Below are 14930 nucleotides of genomic sequence, written 5' to 3' on the forward strand. Positions count from 1 at the left end.
ATATATATATATATATATATATATAATGGAGTAGAATTAGTATTTAGCATATGAAAAATACAATACTGGAAGTATATTCTTTTTATCTTTATGCAACTGTACAAAGCTGTTTGTAATGGTAACTTAAGGCATCTGGATTTTTTTTTTAGTAACACAATTCTTGTGAAACCTTTAAGTAGTTTGGTAGGATACAATAAAAACAATGAAATATGCTTGTCAAAATAAAAAGCTCTTTATTTTTGCACGATCAAAGGAAAAACTGTGAAATGTGTTTTCTTACAGGACACAGCAATTGTTCATCCTGTTCCCATTCGCATGACTCCCAGTAAAATTCACATGCAGGAGATGGAGCTGAAACGAACTGCTAGCGGTAAAGAAAAAACGTTTCTTAAATGTCATAGGTTAGCAGACACTATGCAGGAATTCTTGAAGGGCGTGACCTACATAGGGTAATTCAGAAGTCACTGAACAAATAGGACAAACACATCTGAATCTCAGAAGTCACTGTCTGTAACTTCTGTGCTTATCCATCAATAAATGTATTAATACAATATGTCTGGACTTTTGAATTGCCCTGTATATTCTCATGCCACATTTGTTTCCAAATATGTTTAAGTGCCCATCAAAAATGTAATTTAAGTATATTCCAAATCAAATGTATGTCATATTTTGTCATATTTTGTCATATACTTGTACTTACTAGAACTGAAGTCATTGTATTTTATCTTGCTCTTAATTGTATTAATACTTGTACTGTGATTCTTGAAATGTTTTTTTGTTTACGACTGTAAGTCGCCCTGGGTAAGGGCGTCTGCTAAGAAATAAATAATAATAATAAACCTAGGCCCTTCACAACTTTTCACATGTAATGAAAATAAATGAAAGTAAAAAAAAAAAAGTAATATTTCTGAGATGGTTGTTTTAAATATAGGATAACCCAGGAAACCTGTGGCAGCTCTGTATATCCTGCTTCAGAATATAAAATTAATACAGTATACTCAAAATATGAACTTAATACTGTTCATACTAACACTTCTACAATGTAGACGGTTTTATTTGTATAAGGCATGTAAAATTAAATGGGGACCTTTTTTTCTTTTCTTTGTGTAGATCATGCGCATCCTACTAGTCCTCTACTTGCTAACTCTCCTGAACTTTCTGAAGAAAATAAACTAGTAACCTCAATACAATTTGTAGCTGGTAACACTGTAGGTAAGTAGCAATGTAATTTCTGGGTCTACAGAACTAAAATTGAACTATGTACCAATATAAAACTCCTGGTAGGAAGCTTTTCTACTGCCCTGTGTTAACTTACACTGTTTTGTATTGGCACATATAGTAAAACTAACATCTTACAATGCCAAAAAAATAAATACATTAAAAATGATAATTTATCATTAAAATATGTTGTATTGCCGCTGTTCTTTAAGGACAATATCCCACTTCCAAATTAAGTTTCCTGTTTAAAACAGAATATCTTAAATAATAGTGACATGCATGCATCATTTAAGCTGGTAATTGAGACATTGCTATTGAATATGATATTTATTTATGTATTTTAGTAGATGGCTACAGTAGTTCAGATTCATACACGTCAGATCCAGAACAGATTGGAAGTGCAGTTACTCGGCAAAGGTTGGATAATTTTTTATTATTGTACATTTCATTTAATACTCTTGTACTTTCTTGCAGTAAAAAAAGAGGTTTGTTAAAAGTGAATCTGTTGAGGCCTGTTCATATTTCAAAGGATTTTTCCAAACTATTAAAAAACTATACAAAAAAATGTATCTATATGTATATGTATGTGTGTGTGTATATATATATAATATATATATATATATATATATATATATATATATATATATATATATATATATATATATATATATATATGTATGTATGTGTACAAGGGTATCCATGTATTATAAAAAATAATAGATGGGCCTCTTGAGTGAGTTACAGGAAAATCTCGGGTTTCTGTGACAGTTTATGAGTTACTCGACCTTCGGTCTCGTAATTTGTGACCTAACTCAAACCCTAGATGGAATTATTTTCCTGTAACTCACTGAAGCCCATCTATTATATAAATCTCCATTTAAATTGAAATTTGTTGTACCAATAATAATATATAGGTTACCCCCATTTCAAACTGATGCTCCAGCAGCGTGCTGAACTGAATTGAAATTAAGTACGCGTTACAGCCGCACTTCATTATATTCCATGATCCAGTTGATTTCATACCGGTGAACTGAAGCACGGCGCACATATTCCAAAGCAATCTCCACAATGCATTGTGGTAAGTAATGACAAAACCAGTGAGTTAGTGAGTGCGTGTGAATGTATGTGTTTCTATATGTTTGTTATCGATATTGTGCAGTTGTACCAATTAAAACATTTACCCACTATCATATAGCATTCTGTGTTCTAGCTAGTTAGTTAGATATGGATTCAAGTGATGTCAGACGGCGAATTGTTATTTGGAAGATTCTTCAAGAGAGAAAGAAAAGAAGAAAGATGATGGATATTCTCAGCATGGTAGTGGAGACAAGACATGTCTTCATAAACTGCTTAATTCCAAGTGTGAGACTCAGAACTGGTTCCTCCTCTGTGGGCTCTGCCATGATTGATTCTGGTGGGAACAGGTGATCAGTGTAGCATTGTGGGACACGCGATACTCTTTAGCATATCATTTGGTATATTAGCATTAAGTACAGTTCGCTGCTGGAGTGCCGTATGAAACAAAGCGCACCAGAGGTGCTCGGATGGGCAGAGGAAGGCTCGCTAGCATCGAAAGAGCGTCAAGGCGTACTTAATTGTTTCAGACGCCACTCTACTCGTGTACTTAATGGGGATAGTAGTAAATATTTTGTGCTTGAATTCAGTTCGGCATGCCACTGGAACATCAGTTTGAAACATGGTTATTTTCCTAACGTGGCCATGTCCATTGGATCTAAAGTTTATAAAAGGAGAATGTGGTACAGTACATTATTTCTGATGTCGTCAAAGACGTATTAGCAGTTGGTACGTATTTATGATCATTAATGAAAGAAAAAAAAAAATGTTATAATAGTTTGTGAAATAACACTGAAAGTGCAGAGGATACATAATATGGGACAAATGGGTAAAAAAAACATTTGAAATATACCATTTGGAATGTCGATTAGTTGACTGGCACTTATTTTTTTTTATTATTCTCAGGTCACATTCAGGTACCTCTCCAGAGGGACTAAAAGCAGTAGCTCCACCTCCACCCCCACCAAGACCCCATGCCTCACATTCACGCTCCTCGTCACTAGATATGAACAGGAGCTTTGCTGCAGTCACCACAGGTGGGTAGCTTGTAGTGTCTGAGCCATACATCATGGCAATATGAAGGCAAGGCAATGAAAAAAATGATGTTATTCTGGAGTTAATTTCAATTTCAAATAGTCTACCTTTTGCTTTTCTCTTTTGAATTAAGTTTATTTTAATAATTTGTTTATAGAATTATTATTATTTTATTTTTTTTGGAACAGGACAACAGCAAGCAGGTGTAGTTGCCTACCCTCCCGCTGTGCCTCCAAGACCTCAGCCAACACAGGTAAATGTGTTCCAAAGCATATATTAACTTTATTGCCTAGACTAATTCTGGGATAATGTTAAATGTGCCTGGGGAGGGTCGAGTGTACAATAAGAAATACTTTTAGTTTAAAAAAAATAATGATGTTATAATAAATAAAAATGAAGTTATAATCCCTGCCTAGCAGTATGTAAAGTATATATCTGCAATCCTTTCTTTCTGTAGGTTGCAGGACCCCATATGCATCGGTCAGTGGATGGCGATGGTGTAGTGGTTCACTCCAGTACCTCACCTCAACAAATACCTGAACAGCCAAACTTTGCAGATTTCAGCCAGTTTGAAGTGTTTGCGTCTGTGGCAACAGAAGAGTCATCTGATGAAGGTGAAAATCACTCGGATGCCGTACAGGTCGGTGTCAAACATGACCCTTTGTCTGCTGTGATGCATAGGGCTGATGTGGAGCACAAATCCTGTAATACTTTTTAAAAATATTTTGTAGAGATATTTTATCCAAACCAAATATATCCTGTAAGCTACAGTATACAAAACATCAAAGAATTGATTGATACCTCTGTGTAACGCAAATATTTTCCCTTAGATTCGATAAATGGTAGCAAGAGATTATCTTTCTTTGTACAGTATGCTAGACAGTTGTATCAGTTATGTGTGTTTTGTGTAGCATCACAGTGGACTCAAATCCAGTCCTCAGCCATCACCACCAGGTTTCTGTTTCAACATGCCAGTGGTTCAGTGATGGCAAACACAATTATATACTATCAGGAATAAGGCTGTATGTTCTGGTAATTGCACACCATGTCCTGTTGTCCCGCAGATGTATCAGCATTACTGATTTTAGAACTGTTCCTGTTTTGTATAGGCTGACAAACCCATAGAACCTGCTGGTACCCTTAGAACTGCAAAAGCTGATGGCCGGGGAGATGATAAAGCAACTGTTACTGCAAACACAGTATGTACAGAATAAAAAAAATTTACCTTTTTAATGTCCAAAAAAGCCCTCCAAAAAGCATATAAGTATCATTGCCTTTAATTAAAATCATAAATTAAATGTTGCTTTGATTTATGGATTTTAATGTGTTCTGTTAACAGGCTAAAGGCTCCACGCCTCTTGCTCCTCCACCAAAGCCTGTTCGCAGAAGATTAAAATCAGAAGATGAACTGAGACCAGATGCAGATGACCACTCACAGAAATCAAATGTTATAGCTACTGTTCTAGCTACACAACCTTCAATTCCGAGGTAAAACATATTTTAGTCTTAATGTTACAAGTGTAATTTATATATATATAATAATTTAGAGTGACCTATTATTATTTTTATTAATTTTCCCCCAATTTGGAATGTCCAATTATGTTTTTTCTCCTCACCGCAGCAAGTCCCCACACGGCACAGACATTCTGATGGTGTGTGAGCCACCTCCGATCTCACAAGCCTAAAGCCCCGGTCACACCTGGAACGATAACGATAACAATAACCATAAATCGTTTATGGAGTGGTCACACCAGAACGAAAAAGGGCTCCGATATATTGTACCGCAAATGCCAATCAACATTTTGGTACACGCCCACTTTTATTTCCAGCAAGATGAGGGACAGTGATGAGGAACATTAAGAAATACTCCTGTTGTATTGGATGGCGTTGGAGACAGAGAAGATGAGTGTGGGTACACAGAATACTGCAGAGTAGGGAGGAGTTAGGGGAATTCCACACGCTCGTTGGTATAGTCAAGTTCTGAAAATTACGCCATGGGTATTGATTGCCTCAAGGAAGTATGCACAGTCGCCTTGGTTACAACCACTTCCCATTAAAGTAAAATATGAACATGGTATGTATCGTTGATTACACCTTACTTAATATTGCCTCAAGGAAGTATGCACGGTCGCCTTGGGTACAACCACTTCCCATTAAAGTAAAATATGAACATGGTATGTATCGTTGATTACACCTTACTTAATATGATGATAGAAGATACTCCATAAATTATGTATATATTTATTGTTATTTTAAGCAACAAAAAAAAAAAGGAACAACAATATGCAGACTGACATGTCTTTATGGATCATATAGGATCATCCATCATGCTTGTACTATAATTATACATTAATGGCTGTTTATCAAATAATTTATAAAACATAATTTAAAAAAAAAAAAAGATTCCTCAATACTAGAACCAGTTTTCCAACGTGATGTTCTGCGGTGGAACAGTGGAGGCAGTCTTCTATGTAGTAAATCATTGCAATGCCTGTATTTACTTTTTATTGTGTTTAATATATAAAATAACACCAGGTAGGCGATGATGTCACATTTAATACAGCCCTGATTGGCCAGGAACATTTATCGTTATCGTTGTAGCAGGAAAAAATTACTCTGAAAGCGGTTGAACGATAGCTATCGTTATCGTTTACAATGATCGTTGTGGTGTGACCACCTCCATTCATTGAACCAGGTGTGACCAGGGCTTAAAGCCAGAATCGCTTTTACGCCGAGCAATCCAGAGCAGAGGTGGTCGGGCTACCGATAACGGAGAACAGAGATCTGCTTTTATCCACTTTGAATGTGCTTGGTGTCTGGCCAGTAGGGTTCGCTGTTGCACGATAAGGAGAAGCAATCCATGCCGGTTTCCCATCCTCCACCCCGGGAGTGTCAGAGCCAATGTGACGCCCCCTTCAGAGTCCCCAGCAAAGTTCGGCCTCTTTGCACAGCCCGCATGCGATCTGGCGGCATCCAAGCTGTATGACTCATCCTGCACTCCCAGGGGCAGCCCTTTAACTGGATGACCCACTCGGGGGACCCCCTCACTTTCTTTTAATGCCCTTCTAAAGTCAGTACAGGCTTAAATGGAAAGCTGTTTGTTTCCTTGCATCTGTGGCCTTTTTTCTCAAGGGTTTACATCCTGCTTCACATAGCCCAGTCTCTGATATGTTATTCTACATAGCCATTATCCTCTTTATGGTAAGCTAAATGTATATCTTAGAATTTAATATAAAAAAAAATAAAATAAAACTTACTAAAATAGTAAAACAAATGGACATTGTATTGCATTGTGCTAGAACAATGTAACATTTTTTTAATTGAGATTTATAACCTGGACTACCTAAATGTACACGGAAAACATCATCAAGATTACAATCATTTGTGTAAAACAGTGGTTCCCGAACCGGTCCTGAGGACCCCCTGTGTCTGCTGGTTTTCATTCCAACTGAGCTCTCAATTACTTACCCTTAATTTGAACTGATAATTTGCTTAAGTAGACCTATGTAATTGTTTTCAGCTCTTAACAGTTGTATATTTCAAGTTTGATGTAACATTTTATAAGTATCTTCAACTCTGCTAGGGTTTAAGAGCCGAAAACAATTAAATAGGTCTAATTAAGCAAATTATCTGTTCAATTAACCCTAGCACCGCCATAGCCGCTTTTTGAACGGCTTTTGCAATTCAAATTTAAATATCTCTGCGTATGTGAATATCTCGTGCATGTCCGTTCTTAAGTGTTACTAAATATTTGAATTAAATACCCATACGGTGTTTCAGCTGCAGAATCATAAAAATGAATAAGTTATAAGCACTTGCTTCTTCGACCGCCAGACCTGCAGTTTATGCGGCATGTTGAAATCAATACAATACAGCCGACAATTTAGTCTGGGCTTTGTAATAAAATCAAAGTCATTGTGAAATATTGTATTATAATCCTGTTGAGTTCTTGAAACACTGATGAAAGTCATTCTACACATCATATATTATTATTATTTACACTGCATTTCTCAGGCAGAACGACTGTGCTACCCTGAGTGTGACAGTGCAAAAAAAATTAATAAAAAAAAAATTATGTGCATTCTATGCTCTCTGCACAGATCAGTGACCATTGGGACTGATGCTAAACGAAAGCCAGAGACTGTTGCATTTTACAACGCAATGAAGTATGGTGTGTATGTACTGGATCAAATGGCACGGCTGTATTGTGTCAAAGGTGGTACTCGCAGGTGGTCTGTGGCTGTTTTTTATAATGTTTTAGACCTGGCAGCCATCAACGCTTTGGTTTTGTACAAGGAGTGCACCGGCAACACAATCACTCGGAGGGACTTCATTTTGCAGCTAGCCCTGGAGCTACGACAGAAACATTTTGATAAGAGACACGAAAGCCAACTGGTAAATGCCCTTCAACCTTCAGCCAGTGCTGCGCCCACTGGCACACAGAATAAAAGCCAATGCCAGGTTGCTAAATGCAATAAAAACAGAACGTTTGATGTGTGCGCCCGTTGTGAAAAGGCTGTCTGTGGCAAATGCACTGGTACAGTTGAAAAGCGTGTTTTCTACATAGGTTGTACTTAGAAAGCTGTAATAGAACTCTTAACAGACAGAGCCTTTGAACTGTTTCACTCAAAGCGCTTTCATGTTGCATAAGCAGGTATATTTTTGTTTTATGCTATTTTTATATATGTGCATACAGCTTTCTACACCTGTTTACACAGAAGTTTATTACATAAAGTTTATTTTATTACAATTTTTCATGTTTATGTATGTGCTCCTTTTGAAAAAATTAAGAAATGGGGGTGGGGTGGGCATGTTCCTGATTTTTTTATTTATTTTTTTACTTTATTCACAGATCTGTGGGCAAGGACAAAAAGGCTATTCAGGCCTCAATTAGAAGAAATAAGGAAACAAACACGGTCTTGGCGAGGCTCAATAGTGAATTACAACAGCAATTAAAGGTAAGGAAAGGTATTGGATCTTTAACCTCTGAAAGTCTTTCAGAAGAAATCTGTGTAGTGGCCAATTGTATTTTAATGTCTTCCCTCGGAATGGCAAAATAATTGACAAGGATACTGTATGTTTGAGCTGTAGTAAGCCTCCAGATTTCTGGTATAGGATGCACTGAAGCAATGGATTACAAAACTTCTAGTACTGTTTTTTTCAGGTCAAATGCACATAAAAGTTTTCAAAATTGTATTGCTTGATCCCTGGTGAAGTGAACTGCACAAAAAATGTTTCTCGCACACTTAACGTGTGAAATATTTTCTCACGGTCAAACTCCAAGCTCAACCCTTTGCGGTCCTATTACAATTTTCCCATTCCGGTCCGATGTTGGACCCTGTCCGACATCATCAAAAAGACGTCAAGCACAGGTCCCTAGTCTTTTTTTTCTCCAGAGAAAGCCGAGAAAACCTTTCAGTGGCCGAGTGAGACCGGTAGAAGCCGAAAAAAAAAAAAAAAAAATGGAGACGGATCTGAGCAATACACATAGACCCTTCACCACAGACCCTTCAACACAGACATAAACAAACAAGATAGCTGCTTCTGCATCCAGCGCTCAAAGAATATCAGACATTTGCCAAGCTTTTTGAGATGTTATAGTAATAAAATAATGACTTGGATAGCATTATTGAGGAGTTTGGTGCTAAAACGAGTGATCAGGAGATGATTTATCAGTATGCACTACTATGAAGAGATATATGAAAAATACAGCGAAAAAGGAGTGGGGCAGGGCTGGAGATGCAGTACTGAGTGTCCTGTTGATATGCAGTGCCTTTTAAACCTGTTTTACTGTGAATAAAATTACTTTTAAACAGCGCGTGTAAAATAAACAGCTTGCATGAAAATAAATTGGACCTGACGTGCCTGACAGGCACTGAATGGACCACAAAGGGTTAAAAAGTGAAATTATTATCATAGCATCAATAAGTTTTGTTAATATTATAAGTACTTCTTCAGATGAACCCTAGTTTCTAGTGATGTGGATCGCCATTCCATACCATCAGCTAGTCATGCCCCGTTGAATATGATCTTCCCCAGTATAACCATACAGCATACATCATATCACCAACTGGTATAGGATAAATGCCTTGAGCACAAGTATCGGTCGAAGATTTTCTTCAGATTTTTCATCAACTGGTGTAACAATAAAAGTTTTTTTATTTGTGTTTTTTTTTTTTTTTTGTCAGTCCAAGTCTTCCCTGATGCTAAGATGCATAGGAACTGATTAGAATTCAGTTATTTGACAACATATTGTAGAGTTTCACTGACCATAGTTATGTTATATATATATATTTGTTTTGTTTCTTGCAGGATGTGCTTGAAGAGCGCATTTCCCTGGAGGTTCAACTGGAACAACTGAGACCATTTTCACATTTATAAGATGGAAAAAAAAAAATCACAAAAAGGCATTAACGGTCCATGCCCATTCCTGGACTTTCATCTATAGCTTTGCCACTACCCCCAGCACTAGTTTGTGGTCTTCTGTTCCATATGACTGTATACATGCAAATGTTTCTTAAGTACAGATCACCTGCATACAGAAAATAACATGTTTTGTGGGGGGTAGAGGAAGGAATGTTAAAAATGGTTACACTTTTAATTACAATAAGGAAATCTAGGTTACCTTAGGACACGTTCAACTGAAATTGAACAGGCATTAAAGTCAGTATTGTCTGTTTAGGAGTTCTGTGATGTGGGTTAAGCTGTCCTCAGACTGAATCAATAGAGCACATTAAAACAAGCTGTAGATGGCACCTTTTAACTTGGTATGCATATGCAAACAATTGTTTTGTCAGAATGTGAGGAGATTGTGGTTAAATAGGACAACCCAGCTTTTTTCGTTTTATTAGTGAACCACAGTTGTAACTATTACAGCAGATTGTCTACCTTGTAGAGTACGTGACCAGAGGCAACTGCAAATACATAACTTTTTATTATTATTTTGTTTTCCCGTCATGCAGGTACCCAGACACTCCTGCATGTACTTCATAAAGTTCACAATTAGAGTCCTTAACCAAAACAATCCTCCCTCAAAGAGTACCATCTGTATAGAAAGCTGTGTGGTCTGGTGGTTAAAGAAAAGGGCTTGTACAGGAGGTCCCTGGTTCAAATCCTGGCTCACTCACTGACTCACTGTGTGACCTTGAGCAAGTCACTTAACCTCCTTGTGCTCCATCTTTCGGGTGAGAAGTTGTTGTAAGTGACTCCAGCTGATGCATAGTTCACACACCCTAGTCTCGGTAAGTCGCCTTGGATAAAGGCGTTTGCTAAATAAACAAATAATAGAAAAATAAACCCTTTTGTATCTATATATCTCCACTCTACTACAGCCTCACTTGTGTTGGTACCTTATTTATATAATTGTTGTTCAAAGTCAAATTTTCTCTTCTGTACCTTTTTGGGTTACCTTTTCTTCGCCTCTCGTCTAAGCCTTACTCTTGACGTTCAGGTTTTTACATTAATCTGTATTCTCCCTGTATTGAACCAAGGAGAGCCTTTTTCCTGCTTTCAGGTTGATGTACTGTATAAGCGGTATGTTGTATATTGTATGATACACACCTTTTGATCTCATATGTAAATTTGTATCAATTGCTGACTAACAGCAAATATTGTATTTAATTGCTTATATTCTGGCTGTGAGATCATAGATGTTAAACTGCATGGATGTATCTCTGCAGAATGAACTAGCAGCTGTGTGATTTTTACACAAAATAAAAACATCACAATATTTTATTTGCCTGTTTTTAACTTGTCTTTTTATGTTATTAAATGGTCTAAAGAATCCTAAGAATAATTAAGAATTAATGCATTTTGCGATAATACAGTATTATTTGGAGGAGTCTTGATTTTGAGTAGCTTGCAGCATCTTGTCAAGCGCATTTTGCTTTGCTAAAATTTATAATCGTTGGCAACACCTACAATGTCTATTTAAGCTTGCAGTTAGTTGGTCAGGAGATGATGTTGGTATTACAGTTTTCATATTTAATGTTCCAGATTTCACATTACTTTTGCATTTGCACCAATTTACTACTTTCGAAAACCTTTTTTTCTTTAAACATGATCAAAGTGGTTGTAACGAATGAAAAAATACGAAAACGTTGTGTTGCTATATAGGTCTTGAATGTGCAGTTTTGAAAGAAACACGTTATAGCAAGCATGTATTTTCATTTTAAATATGTTATTTTTTTACTTTTACTGTAGGTAGTCTTGTGCACTTCCTTGGTCATTTCGCTTTTAGAATGAAATTGTTCCCACCCCTTCAGTGCCTTTTGTCATTAATCAACCAGCTTTATCCCCAATTGACTATCATGCTATGCAGCCCTGAAGTTTATTACTTTACTTTTTTGATGCCTTATGGATTTTGTCAAGCAACCTTGTAAAAAAAAAAAAAAAAAAAAAAAAATTTAGTTACCTTTCATGTTGAGTACAAAGATGTTTCTTCTCATCATATCATTTTTTGCCATTATTTGTCAGCTTGTTCCACTCATAAAACCAAAAACAGTTTATCCAGTAGATGGCAGTACATTTATAATACATTTCTACAATGTGCAAGTATTCATCTTCATAGCTGGGCTTCAAAAAAAAAAAATATATATATATATATATATATATATATATACACACATTTCCCACAAATTATTATTGACTAATTACAATAATACAAAATTACTAGGTCTAAAGAAACTGAAAATAATTGATGTTTGAATTTCAACCAAAATAGCCCCCCACTTACATGTAAAGAACACACAATATAATAATAAAATCATATTGTAAAACAAATACTTTTATTGCCATTTTCAGTCAAGCTGCTATGAAATAAGCCATAAACACAATTCTGTCACATACTGGAATTCCCAGCTGAATTGTGGAAATTATTTACACATTTATGTTAAAACAAACACAAAATAATAATAATAATCACCTGCACAAATAAAACATTAACTAATATAAACTTCTGATTCAAGATTCGGTAAAATCTGAGCAAACTTTTTCCAGTTCCTGAGCCATCTAAAGAAGCATCTTATTTTTCAGCAATTGCAACATTGATTGATCAACTGACATTTTGGGCCTTGAAGAACAAATGCGTTCTTTTTGTCTGTTAAGGTAAAACATATCAGTATTAATTTCTAAATAGAATATCTGCATGCTAAAAAATGTAGCTTGTTACAAAACATAATTGAACTGCATCAGGTTTGTGACCATGCAAGGTGGACGAAGTGTGGGCCAGATTAAAAGCATTACCCATTAACTCAAGGATTTTAATTGTTTTCAGCCACTGGGATATATTTTTGCAAATCCTGTGTGATTCTTTTGAAATTACCTGAGGGAAGTGTTGACCTCCACACCAGGACAGCTTAGCTGTGACACATCTTGTACCTGAATCGGATATCTATTTGCTTCCATCAGGTTCTGTAAATCACATTAATCGACTTAGTCATTTCAATAAAAATTACTTATAGAAACATTCAGATTTGTTTAATTGAAAGTATAACGAAGGCACTGTATGTTCTTGATGTTGGTACCTCTCAGTGGCTGATTAAGAACAATACAAGGGTTGGGTGATATAAAGATCTCAAAAAACATACTGTACATTTTTTCAGACATATATTTAACAACCTTCTAAGTCTTGCTATTGTTTTAGCTCAGCCATATTGGGCGATATATTGTATGAAAAGCAAAATTAGGTAGTCACGATTAGTACTAAATGGGGTCTGTGAAACTAGCTGTAAATTAATAGAATGATTAGATAGTCCAAGATTAATGCTTATTTGGGCCTGTGAAGCCAGAATATATTTACCTGAGATAATGATTCAAGTCTTGCGCATTCTCAAACAGTCCCAAGCTGGAGAATGGAACATGCACTATATGGTCAGAATATATTTACAAAATAAAATAAATAAAATATTACTATTGCTTCCATCGTGTCCCAAATCACTATACTTATACATTGCATTGTGCGCCAGTTCACTGTATTCTATAATCCTTGATACCGATTCAAGATTAGTGAGTTCCTGGTTCTCAGATACACTGACATGGGGGTCATCATTCCTGACCAGTGTGTGCAGATTCTCATAGAGGGCTGAGTAAAGAATGGAACATGCTATATCCTGCACTGATTAAGCTTCTGAACCAGGAAACAGGAAAAGTGAGAGCTTGATCGGTATCCTGGTTTGTCTGCACCTCTGCCAAGCCCATGGAATCAAACGTAAACTGCCCTGTGTGCAAAGAACAAAGAACACAGTTAAAACACCATAACTGTGAGACTGGGGGTGGTGGGGAAATACAGTATACTGTAGCTTTAGTGAGAGACCACTGGTTAACATCTAAGGATGAAAAATACAATGCTTTTAAACAGCTGGCAGCTATCATTTAAAACTCAGGAAATTCATCACAGACGACACATCATAAATATTGTAGTGGTATGTCCAGCTTATTTGCATTTGATTCAAGAGTAACATTTCATATCAAATGTTTTGCTAATCTTGCTTTAACAGAACTAGCACCCTTTGGCCTTAATTACTATCTGGCTGGAAATGGGGTATAAAGTACCTTCTCCTTCCCCAGGCAGTCAGTAAAATGCTTCCTGGGTATTCTGCCAGGGCTAGTCCTCACCGTTTGGAAGCCTTGTTATTACATTCCTGTCCCAGGGATCGCAAATGAAGGCAATTCATTTCAAGCTAGGGTGCTGCAGATTTTGGAGTTTTTATATTGCAAACTTTGCTGTGATTGAATTCCTGACTAATCAACTGCTGCAGTAAAATGCCATGATACCATCATTCTCTTAGTTTATAGTACCTGGGAGTCTCTGTCAGTAGTATACCAATCCCACAGTCAAGCACAGAGGTGTAAGATTTTTGGATTTCTTGGAGGTGCTACTTAGAGGAGTACAATAAGAATGATTTGGTCACTATTTCAATAAAAGCAAGGTTAATGTGGTGGTTCTGTAATGTGGACTAATGCCCACTGAGTAAGCTGAGACTTGTGACCTGATCTGGATTCACGGGAAGACTTAAGATTTACCCTGCTGCATCACCTAGCCCCTAGTGTCATGTAGTATTTTATCCTAGTTACTTCCACTCAAGTGTTTCGGAAGTTTGGGTTGCAGAGCAGTCTTACCAATGATTCTTCCACACACTTCCTCCTGCAGTTCCTGGAGATAAGGTATCATGTGTTTCCTGACAGTCTTCAGAGCTTTCACCAGAACATCCGCCAGACTGCACCAGGACTGCAGCTTTGCTTCAATGAAGTAGTTGACACACGGAAATGGCTTCATGTTTTCCAAGCCACTCGCTACAAACTAAGGAAGGTGAATATTGTATAAACAAACCTCACATACTTGATATTGTAGAAATTATTTTGGAAACAACTTTAGATATCTCAATACGAACCACACTTTTTTGTTTTAATCTATATAAATCTAAATGTTGATGCATAAAGGAATAGGTCAATCAGTGAAAAAAAAAAAGATTCTGTCCTCCTGTTTTGCTCCAGATCCGCCACCAATCCTATCTTAACTATACTGTTTCAGAAATAATTTTACTGAATGAAAACACGATGGAAACCAATAGCTCTCGGAATGCAGAAAAATCTTTCGAACAGTG

General features: G+C 36.5%; 2 protein-coding genes across 9 annotated transcripts in view; one reads left to right on the plus strand and one right to left on the minus strand.

Annotated features, from left to right (window-relative positions):
• LOC117402913 (ralBP1-associated Eps domain-containing protein 1-like) overlaps positions 1 to 11061 on the plus strand; it is a 37560-nt gene extending 26499 nt beyond the window's left edge. For 6 of the 8 annotated variants that reach the window (XM_059024198.1, XM_034004548.3, XM_034004551.3 and 3 more), the window contains 10 exons: positions 283 to 370; positions 1111 to 1212; positions 1563 to 1635; positions 3199 to 3329; positions 3516 to 3580; positions 3785 to 3967; positions 4437 to 4526; positions 4667 to 4815; positions 8180 to 8285; positions 9640 to 11061. In XM_059024198.1, the coding sequence (XP_058880181.1) occupies positions 283 to 370; positions 1111 to 1212; positions 1563 to 1635; positions 3199 to 3329; positions 3516 to 3580; positions 3785 to 3967; positions 4437 to 4526; positions 4667 to 4815; positions 8180 to 8285; positions 9640 to 9708 (1056 nt within the window). In that variant the 3' untranslated portion in view covers positions 9709 to 11061. The remainder of the gene's footprint in view (positions 1 to 282; positions 371 to 1110; positions 1213 to 1562; positions 1636 to 3198; positions 3330 to 3515; positions 3581 to 3784; positions 3968 to 4436; positions 4527 to 4666; positions 4816 to 8179; positions 8286 to 9639) is intronic. The other 2 variants (XM_034004549.3, XM_034004552.3) reach the window with 1 other exon arrangement.
• Positions 11062 to 13139: 2078 nt separating this feature from the next.
• On the minus strand, positions 13140 to 14622 carry LOC131737215 (epithelial cell-transforming sequence 2 oncogene-like). The gene is made up of 2 exons (XM_059024773.1): positions 14446 to 14622; positions 13140 to 13544 (listed from the first exon to the last, which is right to left on the minus strand). The coding sequence occupies exons 1-2, from the start codon at positions 14600 to 14602 to the stop codon at positions 13399 to 13401; spliced, it is 303 nt and encodes a 100-aa protein (XP_058880756.1). The 5' UTR covers positions 14603 to 14622; the 3' UTR covers positions 13140 to 13398.
• Positions 14623 to 14930: the final 308 nt, after the last annotated feature.

Source organism: Acipenser ruthenus, chromosome 5 (assembly GCF_902713425.1).
Source record: "Acipenser ruthenus chromosome 5, fAciRut3.2 maternal haplotype, whole genome shotgun sequence".
Lineage (NCBI taxonomy): Eukaryota > Metazoa > Chordata > Actinopteri > Acipenseriformes > Acipenseridae > Acipenser > Acipenser ruthenus.